At 56.0% G+C, this 18,292-nt stretch overlaps 2 protein-coding genes across 6 annotated transcripts in view; one reads left to right on the top strand and one right to left on the bottom strand.

Moving 5' to 3' along the window:
* Positions 1 to 11,558, top strand: part of PPFIA4 (PTPRF interacting protein alpha 4) — a 55,017-nt gene extending 43,459 nt beyond the window's left edge. For 4 of the 5 annotated variants that reach the window (XM_040535709.1, XM_040535706.1, XM_040535711.1 and 1 more), the window contains 14 exons: positions 389 to 522; positions 677 to 840; positions 1,393 to 1,486; positions 1,729 to 1,810; positions 2,442 to 2,642; positions 3,581 to 3,643; positions 4,793 to 4,819; positions 5,751 to 5,926; positions 6,523 to 6,620; positions 7,288 to 7,463; positions 7,683 to 7,751; positions 8,535 to 8,712; positions 9,848 to 9,939; positions 10,389 to 11,558. In XM_040535709.1, coding sequence (XP_040391643.1) covers positions 389 to 522; positions 677 to 840; positions 1,393 to 1,486; positions 1,729 to 1,810; positions 2,442 to 2,642; positions 3,581 to 3,643; positions 4,793 to 4,819; positions 5,751 to 5,926; positions 6,523 to 6,620; positions 7,288 to 7,463; positions 7,683 to 7,751; positions 8,535 to 8,712; positions 9,848 to 9,906 — 1,521 coding nt within the window. In that variant the 3' untranslated portion in view covers positions 9,907 to 9,939; positions 10,389 to 11,558. The remainder of the gene's footprint in view (positions 1 to 388; positions 523 to 676; positions 841 to 1,392; positions 1,487 to 1,728; positions 1,811 to 2,441; positions 2,643 to 3,580; positions 3,644 to 4,792; positions 4,820 to 5,750; positions 5,927 to 6,522; positions 6,621 to 7,287; positions 7,464 to 7,682; positions 7,752 to 8,534; positions 8,713 to 9,847; positions 9,940 to 10,388) is intronic. The other variant, XM_040535707.1, reaches the window with a different exon arrangement.
* Positions 11,559 to 11,962: 404 nt separating this feature from the next.
* On the bottom strand, positions 11,963 to 16,095 carry MYOG (myogenin). The gene is made up of 3 exons (XM_040536074.1): positions 15,440 to 16,095; positions 13,232 to 13,313; positions 11,963 to 12,495 (listed from the first exon to the last, which is right to left on the bottom strand). Exons 1-3 carry the CDS (start codon positions 15,917 to 15,919, stop codon positions 12,374 to 12,376), a joined length of 684 nt encoding a protein of 227 aa, XP_040392008.1. The 5' UTR covers positions 15,920 to 16,095; the 3' UTR covers positions 11,963 to 12,373.
* Positions 16,096 to 18,292: the final 2,197 nt, after the last annotated feature.

Raw genomic sequence — 18,292 nt, 5'->3', positions numbered from 1 at the left:
GACGTGGGGAGGGTCCTCAAACATTGAGTGTCCCTTCTGGGGACAGGGCTTATTTGGGACATTCCCATCTGTCCTCCTCAGAGCCCTCTGCTGAAACAGCAGCTTCAGTCCCCACACCCTGACCTGGACCATGGGGCTACCTCCTCTCTCCTCCCCAGTTCCCTCATTCCCAGGATCTTGGCCCTACGGCTGTATCCTTCCCATCTGCCTGGGCACCTTGAGCCACCACCAGGGCTCTGCTTCAGGTGAATCCTGGAGTGTGGCCTCGGGGCCCCGGTGGCTCTTTTGGCCATGCCTCCATGGAGCAAGAGGGGTAGGTTCTGGGGCAGGCAGCAGGACAAGGGTGGAGCTGGAGCCACCCAACCTCATGGCACCTGTGCTTGTTCAGTCACCCGCAGCTCGGGATGAAAGCCGAGAGGATAAAACCACCATCAAATGCGAGACTTCCCCCCCGTCCTCACCCAGGACGTTGCGGCTGGAGAAGCTGGGTCACCCCGCGCTGAGTCAGGAGGACGGGAAGAGGTAAGTGGAACACCCGTTGGCTCTCAAACCACTTGTTTGAGGATTTGTGGGGGGGAAGTGTGGGGCTGTGGGATGGGCTGGGGTTTGCTGTGGCTTGTGCGCTGCTCAGGAGTAACCTCAGGCTTTGCTGTTCCTCTCCCCCCTCCATCCCCAGCTCCCTGGAAGAGCAGGCCAGCAACCTCAGCAGCAACAGCAGCCAGGACTCCTTGCACAAGGGCTCCAAGAGGAAGGGGATCAAATCTTCCATCGGGCGCTTGTTTGGGAAAAAAGAGAAGGGCCGCTTGATTCAGCTGAGCAGAGAAGGGGCCACAGGGCAGGGTCTGTGAGCAGCTCCGCTCCCAGGCGGGCCGGGCGGGCATTTTCTTGGGCCGGGCTCTCTGCATGCCTCCTGGCACTGTCTGGCTTTGGGGTGCTGTTGGGATTGTAACCCCAGAGGAGCAGGGACACCCCTGCGGGGCACCCCTGGGGACGTTGGAGCCACTGGCTTTGGGCTGCCTGCAGGTTCAGGGCAGTCAGATCCTGGTGCTTTCAGCCCCATGGACCTTTCAGGCCTGAGCATGGCCCAAATCTCTTTCCCTCCCCGTGGCACCTCCCTGATTTTGCACAGCCCTTTGGTGGGAGCTGCTTTTCCACGTCTAAACCCTTTACTGCGTCAATGCCGAGCATCTTGAAACAGGAGGGCTGGCAGCTGGGGATCCCTGTGGGCTCCCTGAGGATGCGGGGGGCTATGAGGGTGGGTTGAAACTCTGTGCTGCGATGGTGCATCCCCGACACCCTAGTGCAGTGCCCTGGGGGTTGTCAGACTGACCCTGGAGACATCACGCTGACGCTGGGGACATCACGCTGACCCACAGGTGTTTTGCCCAACAGTGCTGCTGACCGACACAGAGGTGGGCATCCAGGACCCTCTGGGACTCGGCAAGCTGGGTGCTCAGGCTGAGAAGGATCGTCGCCTGCGGAAAAAGTGAGTGAACCTCCTTCTGTGCCCCAGCAAGAAAATGTCCCGCCTGGTGGCTGCTAAGCCATGACACAGGGCTGGGAATCGCTGAAAAGACTTCTTGCCTTCACACTCTCATGAGCCCTATTAGCTCCTTTATTGCTTTGCTGCCAGCTGATTCTTGCTGCCTGCACTCTCTTCGCTTTTTAGAGCTGTTCCCTTCTCCTCAAGCTCCCAATAAACCACTCTTTTGCTTCTGTTCCCTCTAGGCATGAACTTCTGGAAGAGGCCCGGAGGAAAGGATTGCCTTTTGCCCACTGGGATGGCCCCACCGTTGTCTCCTGGCTGGAGGTGAGGCAGAGCATACCCGCGCATTGTCCCCACAAGCCGATGGCTTTGCAGTTGCTGCTGGTTTGCAGTGTGCTCCCCTGGCAGGGGTACAGCACCCCACAGTCCCGCCGTGCTTGGTCCATGCACAGCATGGCCATTGCAAAACAGCTCATGCTCAGCAGCTTCTTCACCTGGCAAAGCCTTGAGCCCCTCAACGTGCCCTGTAGAATAGGTGTTCGGTGCCAGTGGCAGTAGGGACCACTTCCCGAGGCACAGAGATGTTTTCTCTCCTCCCTGGTTGAGTAGGGAGGTGGCAAAGGAGCGGTTGTGGAGCCATTTGTGGGTCCAAGTGAGTGGAGCTGGGGGAGCAGAGCAGATCCCCAGATCTCTCGTGGTCTGCAGGCTTGCACTTTGGGGTGTCCTCAAGCTCTGAGTTGAAAGGCTCCGTGGGTGTTCTTTCGCTGTGCTGTCTCCATGAGATATAGGGATGCTGCTCTGCCTGCAAGCCATCTGTGCAAGGTCCAAACAAAAAAGGAGCCCCCCGTGGATATCCAGCTTTGATACTGCGTTTAAACTGGGCGTCCTAGACCCCTGCCAGAGGAAATGAGGGTCTGTGCCCTGGGCAGTCACCAGCTTTGCCCTGTTTCGGCAGCTCTGGGTGGGAATGCCTGCCTGGTATGTCGCTGCTTGCCGAGCCAATGTGAAGAGTGGAGCCATCATGTCAGCCTTGTCCGACACTGAGATCCAGAGGGAGATCGGCATCAGCAACGCGCTGCATCGCCTGAAGCTGCGCCTGGCCATCCAGGAGATGGTTTCGCTCACGAGCCCCTCGGCACCACCCACCTCACGGACAGTAAGTGCCCCATCCCATGGCTGGTTTTCCCCTTTCCCTGGCTCCTTGGAACCACTGTGGCTCGTTGTTCCCCAGGGAGCCCCAGTATTGCAGGCAAGTGCAGCAAGAAGGGGTTCTCTAGCATTCAGTGCAGGCTGTGGATGGGGTGACATCCCCTCACGGACCAGTAAACCCACCAGACACGTGTCCTCAGGCACAAAGATAGTTTACTGCCATCAAGTGTGAAGCACTTTCCTGCCTTGAGGGCCCTCACCCTCACCCACAGGGGTTGTCAGCAAGAGGCTGACTGCAGAGCAGCCAGCGAAGAGCAAAGTTCAGGGACTGTATGCTCTGGAGGGGATAAAATCCCACCCAGTTTGATCTGCAGGGCCAGCATGGTTATGCACAGTCATTTTTTCAGTCATTTCAATACAAAACTTTTCCCAAGACCATCTGAAAATTCCTGGGGCAAGTCAGAGTAGCTGCAGATCCCAGCCTTGCTCTGGGTAGAACAAGGAGCGGATGGAAGGATCATGTCTTGTGCTGGTCCCTAAAGCCCCCGAGGGGTTAATGGTGCTCCAGTCAGTCAAGACATGTCTGTAGAAATACGGACAGCAGAAAGCAAAGCCCCAGGCATGCCCTCAGATGGCCCTGTCTGGCGTCACAGCTGTCAGAGACAAGCCTGCAGGCTCCGTGAACATAAAACCAAAGTATAAAGGCAGCCAGAGGGCCAGTGGTCCTTGCTGGGCTCTCCGTGGCTGCATGGACAGCCCAGGGTGCACAGGGGCAGTGGGGTGCCACCAGCCCAGGAGAATACAGGGATGCTGCAACGTGCCTCCCAGTGCCATCCCAGGTGTGAGGGTGGTCTGGTCCTCCTTCATCTTGAGCCAGGCTCATTTCCATCGTGAGCTGAGGCCATGGTGGGTCACCCTGACCGCTCTGCCCTTTTTCTCCTCCAGTCCTCTGGAAACGTCTGGGTCACCCACGAGGAGATGGAGAACATGGCGACGTCCACCAAGACGGTGAGGCTGGGCGCCCCGCTGCCGCCGCGGCGTATCGGTTACCACGCTGAGCTCTGGGCGTGCATTAACGTGCCAAACCCCAGGAGGGAAGGGGATCTTTGCTGTGTCTCATGTGTCAACTCGTGGCCAGCACATTGCACCTGTCTAGAAACCATCTTTCAGCCTTTAATATCCCAACAATTTCTAAAGCTGGCTTAAAAACCGTCAGATGCATTTTCCTTTGTCAAGCCCCCATGGGTTGTGCTGGGTTTCTAGCATAGCTTGTCTGTCGGTTGTGAATTAGACAGAAAGGAAAGACAAAAACGAGGGTGATCTCAGACAGATGCATGACTCTGAGTCCCACACTGGTCAGCCTGTACCCAGAGAAGTCACCGTCTAACCTCCATCGACTTTAGTGCACCCAAATATTGTCCCCTTTGTCTGTCCCTACCACTGGCTGATAGCTTGGGGTCCCTCAGGGGGATGTGGCCATGCTCCCAAAACCTCTGGGCCCTTTGGAGAGAGGTATCCATGCTCCCCTATCTGCAACTTAATGACCCCATATTCACGTCTCGGAGCAGGGGCAGCATTTTGGCTCTGTTGTGTGAATGAGGCATTTTATTGAAGCTCATGCCTGCTGCCTGGGAAACACAGAGCTTGTAACTTGCAGGTGCCTTTTGGGGACAGCGAGCTCAGGGTTACAGCAGGGGTTACAGCCCTTTCCCTCGCAGGTTTTGCAAGTTTGAGAGAAACTAATTCAAGGTGACAAGGAAAAACAGCTGCAAAATGGGCAGATTGGGTTAGGCAGCTCCTCTGGGAGGTTGTGATCCATGAGCTGAAGCTTAGATTTCTCTGCATCTGTCTTTGGGTGACCCAAGAGGTACCCATGTTACCCAGGACAGACATATGAGCCCCGGGTCTGTGCCAACTCCAGCCCAAGACCTGTAAATAAAGCCCCATCCTACATCCTCCTTGCTTGCTTGAGAGATGGGGTGAAGTTTGGGCCCCATGGGGCCGGGTTGTCCCCAGCACCCTGCTGGCAAGGCTGAGCCCCCCAGGCCCATCTGGGTCACGCTGTGCCGAGGGTCCCCTGTACTGTCACAGCACAGCGCCGCTGGGTACTGACTTTACCTGTCCTTTCTGTTGACATGCTGCGTGTGTCATGCTTAGGACACAGAGGAAGGCAGCTGGGCACAGGTGAGGTCCCCATTGCACTTTTTTTCGGTGGGGTGGGCATGGGAGGGAGAGATGGACAACACGGGACACCCAGGGAATGAGCTTGGGGCATCAGTATTCAGCAAGTCCTGCTTGGAGCTGAGCCTGCACCCGGTGATTACTCCTCTGAGCCATCTCTTGAGCATAGGATGGTCCTCCTGGGACCTCCCACCAAGCAGTGCCCTTCTCTGCTTCAAGCTGTGACTTTTTTCCTGGGCCATCCTCTGTAAGACACAGTTCTGGTGTTAAAAATCCCTACCTAAGACTGACCAGCCACCCTGGGTGGGGGGCAGGTTTCAAGCTGCACAGATGTTTAGGTTTCACCTTTGTTGGCCCTGAGTTCAGGATACAGAACATTTTCATGGACTGAAAAGGTGGGAGGAAAAAGTCCTGCTTGCTTCCATCTCTTCTGGTTTCGATGATTCTCAGTTGTCTTACTTTTCTTCTGGTGGATTTTATTTCCTTTTTGGACCCAGAATCAGCTTGCAGTGAAAGTGACTGGATGTTTTGCTGCCCCAAACAGACCTTTTATCATTTTGAAATCACAAAATAGAAAGTTTGGTGATTTCTAAAAATTGGTTGGGAAAGCAATAAAATATATTTCCTACCTAGTTGTTTCAGCTTTCATGAATGTGCTTTTTCCAGAAGAAGTCGGTCAGAAAGTCCCTTGTGCTTGCCTCGTGGCTGCTGTCCTGGCTCTTTGGGGCACATCAGCAGGACAAGGACCATGGCCAACAGGACTGTTCCCCCTAGCTCCTTCAGTCCAAACTAGGGTTCATCTCCTCTAGCCCATGTTTAGTCCTCAGGACAGTGACCCCCAGGCTGCAGCACTGACCTGTCACCGGTCTTCTGGGATTATCTGCAGCTCTGCCAAGCCCTGGTTTCTCCCTAGTTTGTCCATTCGCTTTCACAGACACTGGCCTATGGGGACATGAACCATGAGTGGATTGGGAATGAGTGGCTGCCCAGCCTGGGCCTCCCGCAGTATCGCAGCTACTTCATGGAGTGTCTCGTCGATGCACGGATGCTGGACCACCTCACCAAGAAAGATCTCAGAGTGCACCTGAAGATGGTGGACAGCTTCCACCGGTGAGTGCCCTCCTTTGGGAGGTCCTTGGGGTGCAGCGCCTGCACGTGGAGCAGAGGATGGGGGAATTGGAGGGATTTTCCCCTGTCTTGGGCAGGCTCAGTACTGAAGGATGGCACCTGGGACAGCTGGTGTGGGCAAAATAGCTCCTTCAGCAAAACTGGAGAGGAGCAAGCCTTCTTCTGGCTGTGGAACAAACCACAGACAAAAAAAAAGGGCTCATCCCATCTGATCCCCACCCTGTGTCCGTGGAGGCTGCCAGAACCCTTCAGGCTGGAGCAGCTCCCGTGGGCAGGTTGTCCCTTCCCTCCCCAAGCCCCAGGTATCATTGCTTGTATTGAGGTACTCTCAGACAGGTAGAACAGGGTAAAACTGATGGAATGAGGAATTACGATGAAAGGGAGGGACGTTCCCCAGGTTCTGGCTAAGATTTTCCCTTTGAGCTGTGTCTGTGATGACCCAGTGCTGCACTGAAGCATTCTTTGGGCACATGGAAAACAAGTGGGGAGGGGGGTCCCTCTGCAGGGTCCCTCCAAGGTGCCTGCCCCAGTGATGCTGAGCCCTCCTGAAGGTTGAGTGGTGTCTCGTGTCCTTGCAGCACCAGCCTGCAGTACGGCATCATGTGCCTGAAGAGGCTCAACTATGACCGCAAAGAGCTCGAGAGGAGGCGAGAAGAGACCCAGCATGAAATCAAAGGTCAGCAGCCACGTACACCACCCAGCTCTGGGAAGGTTGATGGGAAACCTCCAGAGATGCCCAGAAATGGTCCCTCTCCTGTATTCTTATCACAGCACTTGCCAAGGGAAAATCGGTATTTCTGAGCAACACCCATGCCTGTAGGGCTGTTCTCTGTGGGGAACTTCCTTGCAGTATTCCCCAACAGATTGCTCCAAGTACCTTTGAGCAGCTCACCCTGGTCAGGCATGAGGAAAAAGGAAGGTTGTCAAGACAGGAAAGATCTAGCCCGAGCTTCGGATCAACTTCTGCCCCTTTCAGATGCTCAGGACACTCCCCAGCTTGCTCAACCTCCCCTTCTCCTTTGGCTGTCCTGAGATTTCCCGTGCATCTGGCTGCTGCTTAGATTACAACTCATTATTGATAATGCCCCTAATTAAACCAGCAACCCTGGGTTCTTAGGATTAATTTTCACAGTTGCTTTCTGCTTGTTATTTCAACGTTCAGTTTGATAAATCAAAGCGAGCTGTTGCTGGCACTTGGGTACGTGGTGTTGCTGCTGGCCCAGGAAGAATCATCCCGGGATCAGCCTGGGGCTGTGAGGCGGGGTTCCAGGACATTGTCAGGTCCCCACACAACCATGAGCATGGTCTGAGCTGCCCTGAGACATGTCCTTGCTCTTTTGCAGACGTGCTGGTGTGGACCAACGACCAGGTCATCCACTGGATCCAGTCCATCGGGCTTCGCGAGTACGCGAACAACCTCGTTGAGAGCGGGGTGCACGGGGCGCTCCTGGCCCTCGACGAAAACTTCGACCACAACAGCCTGGCGCTCGTCTTGCAAATCCCCACACAGAACACACAGGTGGGGCAGCATCCCTGGGGTGTTTTGGAGGTGGGTGGTGGGCACGGGACATGGCTGTGGTGTGACTCCAGCAGTGCCACCAACCCTGCTGTGCTCTGAGCAGAGCACTCAGGTGGTGCACGGGCTTCTTCTCTGTCATTCCTAGGGTTTCTTGGGTTGGGGAGTTGTTCTGGGAACTGCTCCCATCGATGGGGAGTGTTCATTTGATGTTATTTTCAGGCTCGACAAGTGCTGGAGAGGGAGTTCAACAATCTGCTTGCATTGGGCACAGATCGAAGGCTGGATGATGTGAGTACCAAACCGCCCAGGCCTGAATCATGCTGGGTGCCTGTTCTTGTTCAAGAAACAGGATTGACAGGACCTCTGCTCTCTCCTGCATTGTCCTGGGGAGTCAAGCAGTGCATCATAGACTCTAGAGCAATTGCAGGAGCAGTGGAATAATTTAGAACTAAATTATTTAAAACTTAAAACTGGTTGTGGAGGCAGATGAGGTAGGGTCTTGTGCATCTTTTCTAGTGCTCGGTGGGCTGAATTTGAAGAGGACCCAACTGGCTTTCCTTGCCAGCTGCTTTAATATTGCCTTATAGAGGCACAGATATCCTGTGCATGACACATCTGTGGCTCGTAAAGCTGGTGGGTTGGAGATGCCCCATGATGCAGACAGAAAGCTGTTCGCATTGAGTCTCTGAAGGTGGGAATTCATCTAGATCTGTCCTACATCCAGCTTCCTTGCATGAAGTACGATAGCAGACCTGGTCAGGACTCTCTTTAGAGCATGAAAACAAGCAGGCACTTCCAGATGCCATCATCTGTACAAGGTTAGATGCTTCTCTTTGGGTCCTTGCTGGGGCTCCCGTGTTGATGTATCCAGGGCATCTTTGCAGGCAGGGTGAAGAGAAGAGAGAGGCAAGCTGGCTCCTATGTCCTTAGCCCAATTTGATCACACACTTCTGCACGGTTTGGGATGGCCTTGGCATACTGGCACGCACTCAGTTAGGTGAAAGCAGTGCCAGGATCTCACGAGGGCTGAAGGTCCAGGCTGCTGGGCTCAAACTCGCTCTTCCTTCCTAGGGTGATGACAAAACCTTCCGGCGAACCCCGTCCTGGCGAAAGCGCTTCCGCCCACGAGATGTTCACAGCATCAACATGCTCAGTGGCTCGGCCGAGACGTTGCCCGCCGGCTTCCGTGTCACCAGCCTGGTGCCCCTGCCACCCCCATCCGCCCCTGCCAAGAAAATGCCCCCAGAAGGTCGGTCACCCCCTTCCCCTCGGGTCCTCTTCCACCACAGGGAACCTCACAGCACGTGTGGGGATGGCGTGCCGTTGGGAGAGGAGAGGGAGAGAGGTCTGCTGGTTGCCTGCGATGCTGAATTCAGCCAGCAGAGCTGTTGTCTGCTGTAAATGGTACTCCTGGAGAGTTATTTCAGACCCTTCTCTGCTGTATGGTTTCTTTGTTTTGAACTGCGAGAACTAGGGCGAGGGCTGGATGGGGGCCGTGGTGGCTATGGCATGAAATGGGGATGTGTCACCCACCATGGCTGTGGCACCTGGCTCAGAGCCTGTTGGGGGGCTCTGGAGGGAAGCAGCAGCCTGACCTGAGCCAGTCTTGTCCATCCTGCCTTTTGGAAGCCATCCCCAAAGGGACTGAAATAACCAGACCAACTCAGTCCAAGCGCTGCTGAGCAGTGACGGGCTGGCAGGGACTTGCTTTGACACCCTTGCTGCCCCTGCTGCCGGCTGTCATGTGGGTTTTAACTGAGCACATGTCCCAGGCTCTGCCCCAGCACCATACAACTCCCTTCTACAAGTTGTCTCGGTCCCTTCAGAAGCTGTAGGGAGGCACAAGCTCTGACTAAGTCACCCCAGTTTGTCCCCTGGACAAGGTACCCCTGTGCCACTGTCCCAAACCGCCTGAGATGCAGAGGCAGCTTCAGCAGGCTCAGCAATGAATGTGTGAATGAGAATTATACATTGTGCTTCACATTCCAGCTCCAAGTCCAAGGCTCAGTTCTCCTCCTGTTTCCAGATTTGCTCAAATTTCACAGCTTTCTACTAGTGGTTTAGGTCTTTTCTATATTTTCCATGCCATCCCTAAAAGATGCAATTCTCAGCTGGCCAAGGACAATAAAACCTGGGGCGAAATCCCAACGACTGACAGCCCCCAGATACAGACAGCAGGGTGCTCGCTGCCCAAGAGTAAGGAAGGATGGCAAGTGGTAACTTTCCAAATACCCTAGAGCCTTGGGTGAAGGCCAAACATACCTCTTCCTTTGACTCATGTAGCTTTAGTGCACAGATGCTGCCTAATAAACGTGTTGCTGGGAAGCCGAGGGCTAATTGGGGCAGTCACTAATTTCATGCTGCGCTCTTTGATTTGCTTCCAGTTGGTGCCTCTGGGTCGCCACGGCTGGAGACCTCCACGGTCCGGACGTACTCCTGCTGAGGGTCAGCGTGACGGGAACCAGCCCGGCCCTGGGTACGTGCGAGGAGGACTGAGGCCTCTGACCTGGGTGGGGGCCAAGAGGGGAGCAGGAGGACCCGGTGTCCCCCACTGGTGTCACCCGGGCCGGGTGTCTGCTGTCACCAAGGTCTGCCTCGCTGTGGGGGTGTATGGAGACCTCAGCGGTGGGGGAACAGCCTGCTGCTACCTGAGGCTCACAGGACCCTGAGATGATGCAGAAGAGACGCTCAGCATCCTCAGCACATACCAGTTGTCCAGTCCCTGGGGTCCCCAGGACGCCACCCTAGATGGGGGGTCCCAGTGGGGTGAGGGAAGGAGAGTCTCCAGGGACCCTGCTGTGCCCCAGGGCACAGAGCTCCATGCCAGAAGCTTGCACCACTGACTGGCTGGGTTTGTCTGCTTGTGGGTCCCCAGACAGAGGTGCACCACTGTCCTCATGGCGCCTTTCCCACTTTGTTTCTCAGCACATCCCCACTATCCGTTCAGCCACGTGCTGGCTGCCTTTCAGGACAAGGCCAGAGCCCAGCCTGTGCCTGTTCCTCGGCCCAGACCAACAGATGCCGCAGTGCTCCTGCCACGGCCTGAAAAGGATGCTCTCCCTTCTGCTTGTGCACCCCACTGCTTCCCCCGGCTCCCCGTGCCTCCCACCCATGGCTTTTCTGCCCACCCCACGCTGCACCAGCCAGGCTAGAGGTGCACTCACCGGGTGCCAGCTCCGTCGCTGGTGGAAGTGTGGTGCAACCCATCAGAGATGCGGAGACGCCCCGAAAGCGGGCTGCGACATTTGGAAACGTTTCTCCTGCCTGGTTCACATTGCCAATATGCCACAGGCTGCTGCACCGGCACACCAGAGCTCCTCCAGGCATCAAGGACACCGCTGCCCGCAGGACTCGAAGCCAGGGAGGATTCAGGCTCGTCTTCGTGTGAAAATCCTGACACTGGGGTGAATGGGCAAGGAGCTGCCCCCAGGACAGGACACGGGGGCTGAGGCCAGTGCCAGGGTGGGCGCTGCGCAGGATGGGGCAGGGACCGGCTGCCGTGGGGGCGAGGAGCGGGCAGTCGGGGCATTTTGGGGTGCTCACACGGCAGCTCTGCCTAGGGCTGCGTGGGGAAGGGCTGGACCGCCCCATCCGGCTCGCTGCCAGGACCGTCCTTGGGGACCGGGGAGACGCGACGGGGGCACCCGGCACCCCAGGACGTGCCCATCCCTTCCCTTCTAGGTGCAGAGGAGATGCTCTCCCCTCCTGCCCCCAGGCTACGGGCAGGGATCGATCCAGGAGGCTCTCAGCTCTTCCCATTTCTCCCCCGTAGGGTAGGATCTCTTCGTCTCCTCATGCCACGTTTGCCTTGTGTGGCCCCTATTTCTGATGTGATATTTATTGATGGCTGGAATGACCTATACTTATCATGTGCTGTCTGGAAGTGCAATATCTGAGAGGCTATACAGTCACGATGTCTTTTCGGTGTATTATTTGCCTAATACAGTATTAAATATTTTTTTAATTTGAAGAGTCGGTGAGCCCTTTATATCGATGCCCTCTTTCTTTCGTCATATTATTGGTACTGCATGGACTCCAAACCCTGAAGTGGGTCAGGAAAGGATGTATGTGTGTTCCAATAAACAGGATTTTAAAGCAGTGCTGGCTCGAGCCTTCTTTCTAGAGCCCAAATTAAAATATAATTAATCTTTGGAGCCCAGAGTTAGCATCGCTTGCTCCCCTGAGTGCTTTTGAGGTACAGGACTGAGTCCCAGATGTAAGCCAGCGGACTCACTGGTCTCTACAGGGCTGATTTGAAGTGTGGGACACCCAATTCCCATCACTGAGGTCCAAACGGTGCCCTAGGATTTTCTCATATGGAGAACCCCCTAACCTGGGGGGTTTGGAGAGTTTTGCACAACATGAAACAGCAGTAAAGGAGGCCCTGAGCAGTTCAAACAAGAATGCCTTTATTAAAAAAAAAAAAAAAAAAAGAATCCAAATAAGTTAGCAAAAATAATAATTAAAAAAAAAAACAACAAACAAATGGCAAATCCACACAGCGTTCAGTAGAAAAGACGGCGAGGGCAGCCCGCGAGGTGCCAGCCGGAGAGAGACGTTGGTCAAAGAGCATCTTGGAAAAAAATGAGCAAGCGACCCCAGCACACGCAGTGGCCCCCGAGGAACGAATGCCCCCGGCCGGGGGGACAAAGCCGTGCCCGATGCTGGTGATGGGGACCGGGGGCTGCTGCCAGCAGGGAGCTGCGGCGCTGCCGCAACCCCACCTCTCCCCCTTTTCTTTTTCCAGCTGGCGGGAGCTTTTGGCGAAGAGCTGGGAAAGGAATCGAGTGGTTTCAGCGGTGTAGTCCACGGCGCCGGAGGGATAAATACAATTTCCAGTGGCTGGACCCTTCCAGCATCTCATTCCCGCCCCGTTACCAGCTCGGAGAGCCGCCGGGGTTTGTGCTGGCTCAGTTTTGAACCCGCTCCTCCTGGAACGTCACGGCCACATCCTCTACGGCGATGCTCTCCACGATGGAGGAGAGCGAGTGAAGGTTGCGATCCTCCGCCGCGTCGTCAGGCAGGAGGTGATCTGTGAAAAGCAGGGGTGATGTCTGCTGGGGATGGCAGCGGGACGGGGACGGCTCCTGCTTCGTGTGCAGGGGACCCCGTGCCTCCCCACCTGGCCGCAGTGATTCAGGGACCTGCACCCAGCTCCCACCCTGAGGGCTGAGACCTTCTCCTGGAGATGGCAACGGAGAGTGAAACTTTTGGAAATTTTTTGGTTTTATTCCCAGTTGGAAAATGAGATTTAAGTTTTCATCTTCTGGGGAAAAAAATAAATAAATAATATAAGAAAAGAAAAAGAAAAAGAAAACGTGGATTTGGAAGGGGTTAACTGCAAAACTGAAAATAAACCAGCAGCTGCACTGGGACATGGGGAGGGCGAGGTAGTGCAGGGCGGCGATGGGCAGCCAAGCCACGGGACGGCAACAGAAAAAAAATCCCTCATGGGGTCTGGGGCGCCGAACTGCTGCCGTCCAGTTCCTCGGCTCATGGGGAGCCAACGTCCCTGGGGAATCAGGCAATGGGAGAAGCCTGAGTGTGCTCAGCACTGAGCCAAGGCGGCGCTGGAGGATTTATGAGCCTCGACGGGGCTCATCCCTCCCGGACAGCAGAAGTCTGCGGGGTGGGGAAAAGACAAGGCTCCTTTTGTCCTCCACCCCGAGCATCCCCCAGGGGAAGCTTTGGCTCGGTGACGTCCCAGGGCTGTGGTGTCCCCCCCAGCAAGGCTGCGGGATGCAGGGACGGGGCAGGGAGGACCTTACCCGCAGGGTTGGTGCCGAACTCCAGCTGGGTGCTCCACTCGGGGCTGCAGGACGAGCTGCCGGACCCGCACTCGCTGGCCGCCTGCAAGGAGCCAAGATGCCGGCCGTGGGTCTCGCCTCCAGCCCAGCCAAACCCCACCGGCTGCCCCCCGAAACACCCCAGGGTGCCCCCATCACAGCAGCACAATGCCCATGTAGGATGATGGGCACGGCCCTCCTCACCCTGCCTGCAAAGCAGCCAGTGACATTCGGGGTCCCCGGGGACCCGTCAGTGCCAGATGCACCATTAACCACTGTAAGGGCTGAAAAAAAAAAAAAAAAAAATGGGGCTCTGGACCAGTGGCCATCCTCTCAGTACAGGTTAAAAAAGTGTCTCTTTACCCAATAACTATGAGAAAGGTGCTGGAAGCAGATGAACATCCTTGGGCAAAACAGCTTTTTGCTGAAAATCATCTAATCAAGTTAAATAAAAAATGTCACATGGGCTGGGCACCCTCAGGCTGTCCCAAGGGGCTTTCTGGAGACAATCTTTTTTTTGCAGTTTGATTTGTGGACTTGGGGCTGAAAAGATTTCACAGAAAATAACTGACAGCCTGAAAAATGAGAGCGTTACTCAGCAAAGCTCAGAATTAATCTTGTGTGTGTGTGTGTGTGTGCGTGTGTGTCTTCATCTTTCGGTCTAGAAGCAGATGCTGGCCTGGGTTAAACTTGAAATGGGGTTTGTGGGAGCAACCCGCAGGACCCATCCGCTGTTTGTAGCAGCTCAGAAATTGAATTTGGCTCTGGGAGGTGGTCATGCTCGGGCTGTGGGTGGGGGACACAGCAGGGGGCTTCACCTTGCCAGGGCCAGCCCATGGGCACCCAGCACCACGGAGCTGAACCTCCAAACCTCGCTGGTGAACCCCCAAACCTTGGGTCCCAGCTTGGTCTTGGCTGCCGACACAGCTAGTTCGTTAACAGTTTGATTCATTTCCCACTAAAAAATGGAAATTCTTAAGGATATGACTTTTCTTTTTGCCCAGAATCCTGCATTTTGTGCTCGATATGTTCCTCCCTGCCCCTGCCTGGGAGAGCAGCCCGCAGGGAGCAGCGCCGATGCAGGCACGGGTCCTGCTTTGGGCACTTCCATCAGTAGGGGCGCGGGGGCAGCCGACAAATCCAGCTGAATTAAACCCAAGTGGGCACGGTGGCTTTGTGCTGGGAAGTCCCAAGGATGTTTTGGCACAGAGCCTCGGGCTGCCGTTAGCCCTTTGTGCAGCTCTTGGGGTACCACGCGGGGCTGCCCCGGCACCCCTTGGTCTGGAAGCGGGTGGATCTGCAAAGCCCACTTCTCTGTGCCTCTTGCAAAGTCCCTCTCTGTCTGTATCTATGTCTGCCTATATCCATCCGTAGATTTAGATAGCTATGTAATTGTAATACCTGTGTAATCTAGATATCTATATAATGTATATAATCTATATCTACATGCGTCAGCTGTAGCTGCCTCATCTATGTCTCTGCCTATCACTTCTAACCACACCACCTCTCTCTGTACCAGCCATACCTACACCGATGTCTGTAGCTTGGCACTTCCATGCACAAAGCCTCAGCAGCGGGGAAGTATGTGTGTGTGTGTGGGGGGGGGGGGGGTCATACTTTTATTATTTTATTTTATTTTATTTTATTTTATTTTATTTTGTTTTGTTTTATTTTATTTTTATTTTTATTTTTATTTTTATTTTTATTTTTATTTTTATTTTATTTTATTTTATTTTACTTTATTTTATTTTATTATTTTATTTTATTTATTTTATTTTATTTTATTTATTTTATTTTATTTTATATTTTATTTTATGTTACTTCATTTTAATTTAATTTAATGTTACTTTATTTTGTTTTATTTTAATTTTATGTTACTTTATTTTACATTTCTTTGTTATTTATGCCTTTAGGCTCCCTCCCAAGCACCCACACCACGCTCAGTGCAATGCCCAGCTCCAGCCCACGCTGCGCCCGTTCCTACAGCCACAACCCCCCCCCCCCCCCAAAGGGAGCTCTCAGCCCCTTCGCCCAGCGACCTGAGCCACCCTGCGCTCACTAACCCGCAGCAGCAGCACCTGCCTCGCACAGGGTCCTGATCCTGCCCTCCCAGCACCCCACAGCCCCCCCTCTGTCACTGAGCACCCCCCCACCACCAGCCCCATCCCAGGGGGGGGTCGCGGCACTCACGGCGGGCTGGGGGCCGGCGGGGCGGTAGCGCAGGTCCCTCTGCTCCCGCTCCTGCTGGTTGAGGGTGCTGAGCAGGCTCTGCAGGCGCTCGATGTACTGGATGGCGCTGCGCAGGATCTCCACCTTGGGCAGCCGCTGGTTGGGGTTGAGCAGGGTGCTGCGCTTCAGCGCCTCGAAGGCTTCGTTCACCTTCTTCAGGCGGCGCTTCTCCCGCAGCGTGGCCGCCCGCCGCCGGTCGATGGAGACCGTCTTGCGCTTGCAGATCTTGCAAGCCCAGGGCAGGCATTGCCCGGGGCAGTGCTCGGCCAGGGCCGAGTCCTTCTCCTCCAAAGCCACCCTGCTTTCGGGGCACAGGGCCACCTCGGGCCGCTCGGGGAAAGCCGCCGGCTCATAGCCCTGCAGGCGGGAGCCCAAGAAGTTTTCCCCGTCGTAAAACCTCTGGTCCGGGAAAAAGTAAGGGTTGGTCTCGAAGAGCTCCATGGGGGGACGTGCGTGCGGCTCGGGGACGGCTGCTCCGTCTCTCCACGCCAACTGCTTGGTGCCATTTAAACCCCGGCGCTGGCATTAAATCACGGAGATAAATATAGCGAACCTAAAAAGGAAACCTGAGCCCACCCTAAGCTGCTTCCTCGCATCAAAACTTGTCCGTCTGCGGTCGTGCGCTCGCCCTCCCCACAGGGATTGCGCTTCCCCGGGGGGGGAGCTGGCACGGCAGGAGGGCGGCTCGGCAAACAGGGGCTTTGTTTGCGCCCGCGGGTGGCACCGGGGCCGGTGGGTGGCTGCCAGCTCCGTCCCGCATTCCGGTGTCATCTGGTCCCTTCAGTTACGGGGTGGTCGGGGTGGGGGCAGCCACGTGGCCGGCACCCACACCTTTGTGGCACCCCGGGTCTGCGCCATCGCCGCGGGCAGAGCCCAGCTCCACTCAGCTTCTCCCCGTCGCTGCCCCGTGCCCCCCGCACTTCCCACGGCCGCATCCTGCCGGGGTGTAAAGGCCTGGTCCCGCTTCTGCTGAAGCCGTGGGGAAGCGGAGGAATCCAGCCCAGAGAGGGGTGGTTCTCACCTTCCCAGTGGGGAAACTGAGGCACAGTGATGGGCTTTTTGTGAGCAACAGCGGGGTGCTGGGATTTTAACCCTTCCCCAGCCCTCCCAGGACACCAGCAGCATCTCCCCAGCTTTGTCTTTAATCCAGAGGGTTTTTTTTTTTTCCACTGGGAACGTCAGAAACCATCTCCCACTCCTCCTATTCCTGCTCCGGGCCAGATTCCAGCCGAGGGATCGGTCAGTGGAAAGAATGTCAGCCAAGAGCAGGGCCGACCCTGCTGGGATTTTCCTTCCCCAAATCCCCCTCCCTGGGGAGGCGCATTCCCTGCGCCCACCCACTGGCGCCCTGGCTGACTTTGGGTTCATTTCTAGCCATTTTGGGGCCCACCATGGTGCTCTCCTCCCAAGGGACATCCGTTTACCAGCAGGGGCAGTGATTTCTTCATGGCCAGGAGCCCTGAAACATCCCCTAGCCCTGCTGCCAGCTCTCTTGGGCTCTCAACACTGGGAAATGGCTGTCGCCACACTTTTACAACCTAGAAAATATCTGCAGTTATAACAGCAGGGACTGCAGCCATGGGTCCAGCACAGACCCTGAGCATCCTGGGCTCAGCCAAAACCCTTAAATACTCGAGAAGGAAAGAAATCAGGTCGCAGGGTTGGTCCCTGTATTAGGCAAAATTATTTAAATGGTTATAAAGGGGCAGGATTCATCCCTGAGAGCCTGGAGAGTGTCTGGCACAAAGCTGTTAGGAGGGGAGAACCCAAGCCAGGCTGAGGAGCAGAGTGGCTCGCTCATGGGGACCTGTGCTGGGGGCACTTGCTGGTGGACACAACCCTGGTGAGCTCCTGGGTGAGGGACACGACAGGAACCAGCCCCACTCTACCACGTGGATGGGTTTTTTTAATTGCCAAAGTGTGTTTGGAGGATGAGGACGGCAGCGGTGACACAGCCAGCCCTGCTGGGCACGTGGCAGGGCCGTGCAGCAGACCGGCCAAGCATTTAGCACTTCATAAAACAGGGGCGGCAGCGCTGCAGCCGGCGCAGGGGCTTTCCCAGCCAGGAGGGAAGCAGGGAGAGACGGGGGACGAGGCAGCCCCCACGGGCCGCCAGGGTCACCAAAACCCCGCAGCAGGAGAGCCAGGAGGCAGCCTGTGGGCACCCAACCCTGGAGAGGGGGACAAACGATGGTGTCAGCTGCGATGGGCACGGGGAAAGAGGCATTGGGCTGGGGTGCCAGCCTGAGCACTCACATTCACTCCAGCTCTTTAAGGGCCCCCATCCAGGCTGTCACCAATACGGGGACCTGCCCACGGTGCTGCTCCTCCATCCCAGGTGCTCTTTGGATGCTCTTTGCCCAGGGTCCCCCTAGTCCTGGGTGCAGTGTGGGGACACAGCGTGGTCTCAAAGCAGGCTCACGCACCCCCACGGCTGGGCACACGGCCACCATCCTCTCCCCAGCCCCACAAAGGGCCCCGGGGGCTCCCATCACAGCCCCCAGCACCCTGCGTATGGCCCCGAAGCCGGGCAGTTTTTCCCCATAGGTGCCCAATGGCGGCTGCAGGCTGCGCCCCAGGTAATTCGGAGCCGTCGGGGGCTTAGGGCTCTGCTGCCGGCTGTCAGGTTAGCCCGTGATGGATGGCGGCGGCTGGGACGCACACAAAGGCGAGGCTGTGTGCGCGCCGGGCAGAACGTGCTGCGATCCGTCACGGGGTGACCTTCCCCGGCTGGCAGAGGAGGGGGCCCCCGGCCTCGCGGGGACGGCTCACCCCGTCACCGCAGCCACGAGGCTCGGGCTAAAAATACCGCCC

Source organism: Cygnus olor, chromosome 24 (assembly GCF_009769625.2).
Source record: "Cygnus olor isolate bCygOlo1 chromosome 24, bCygOlo1.pri.v2, whole genome shotgun sequence".
NCBI classification, from domain to species: domain Eukaryota; kingdom Metazoa; phylum Chordata; class Aves; order Anseriformes; family Anatidae; genus Cygnus; species Cygnus olor.
The sequence above is the reverse complement of the archived record's forward strand: the minus strand, read 5'-3'. Positions and strand labels throughout refer to the sequence as shown.

Excerpts from the sequence above, each read along its gene's own strand:
- MYOG (XM_040536074.1), bottom strand. The coding sequence starts at position 15,919 with ATGGAGCTCTTCGAGACCAACCCTTACTTTTTCCCGGACCAGAGGTTT. Across the intron at positions 13,314-15,439 it reads CCGCCGGCCCCCAGCCCGCC|GCGGCCAGCGAGTGCGGGTC; the intron begins GTGAGTGCCGCG and ends GGCTCCTTGCAG. Across the intron at positions 12,496-13,231 it reads GTTCGGCACCAACCCTGCGG|ATCACCTCCTGCCTGACGAC; the intron begins GTAAGGTCCTCC and ends TGCTTTTCACAG.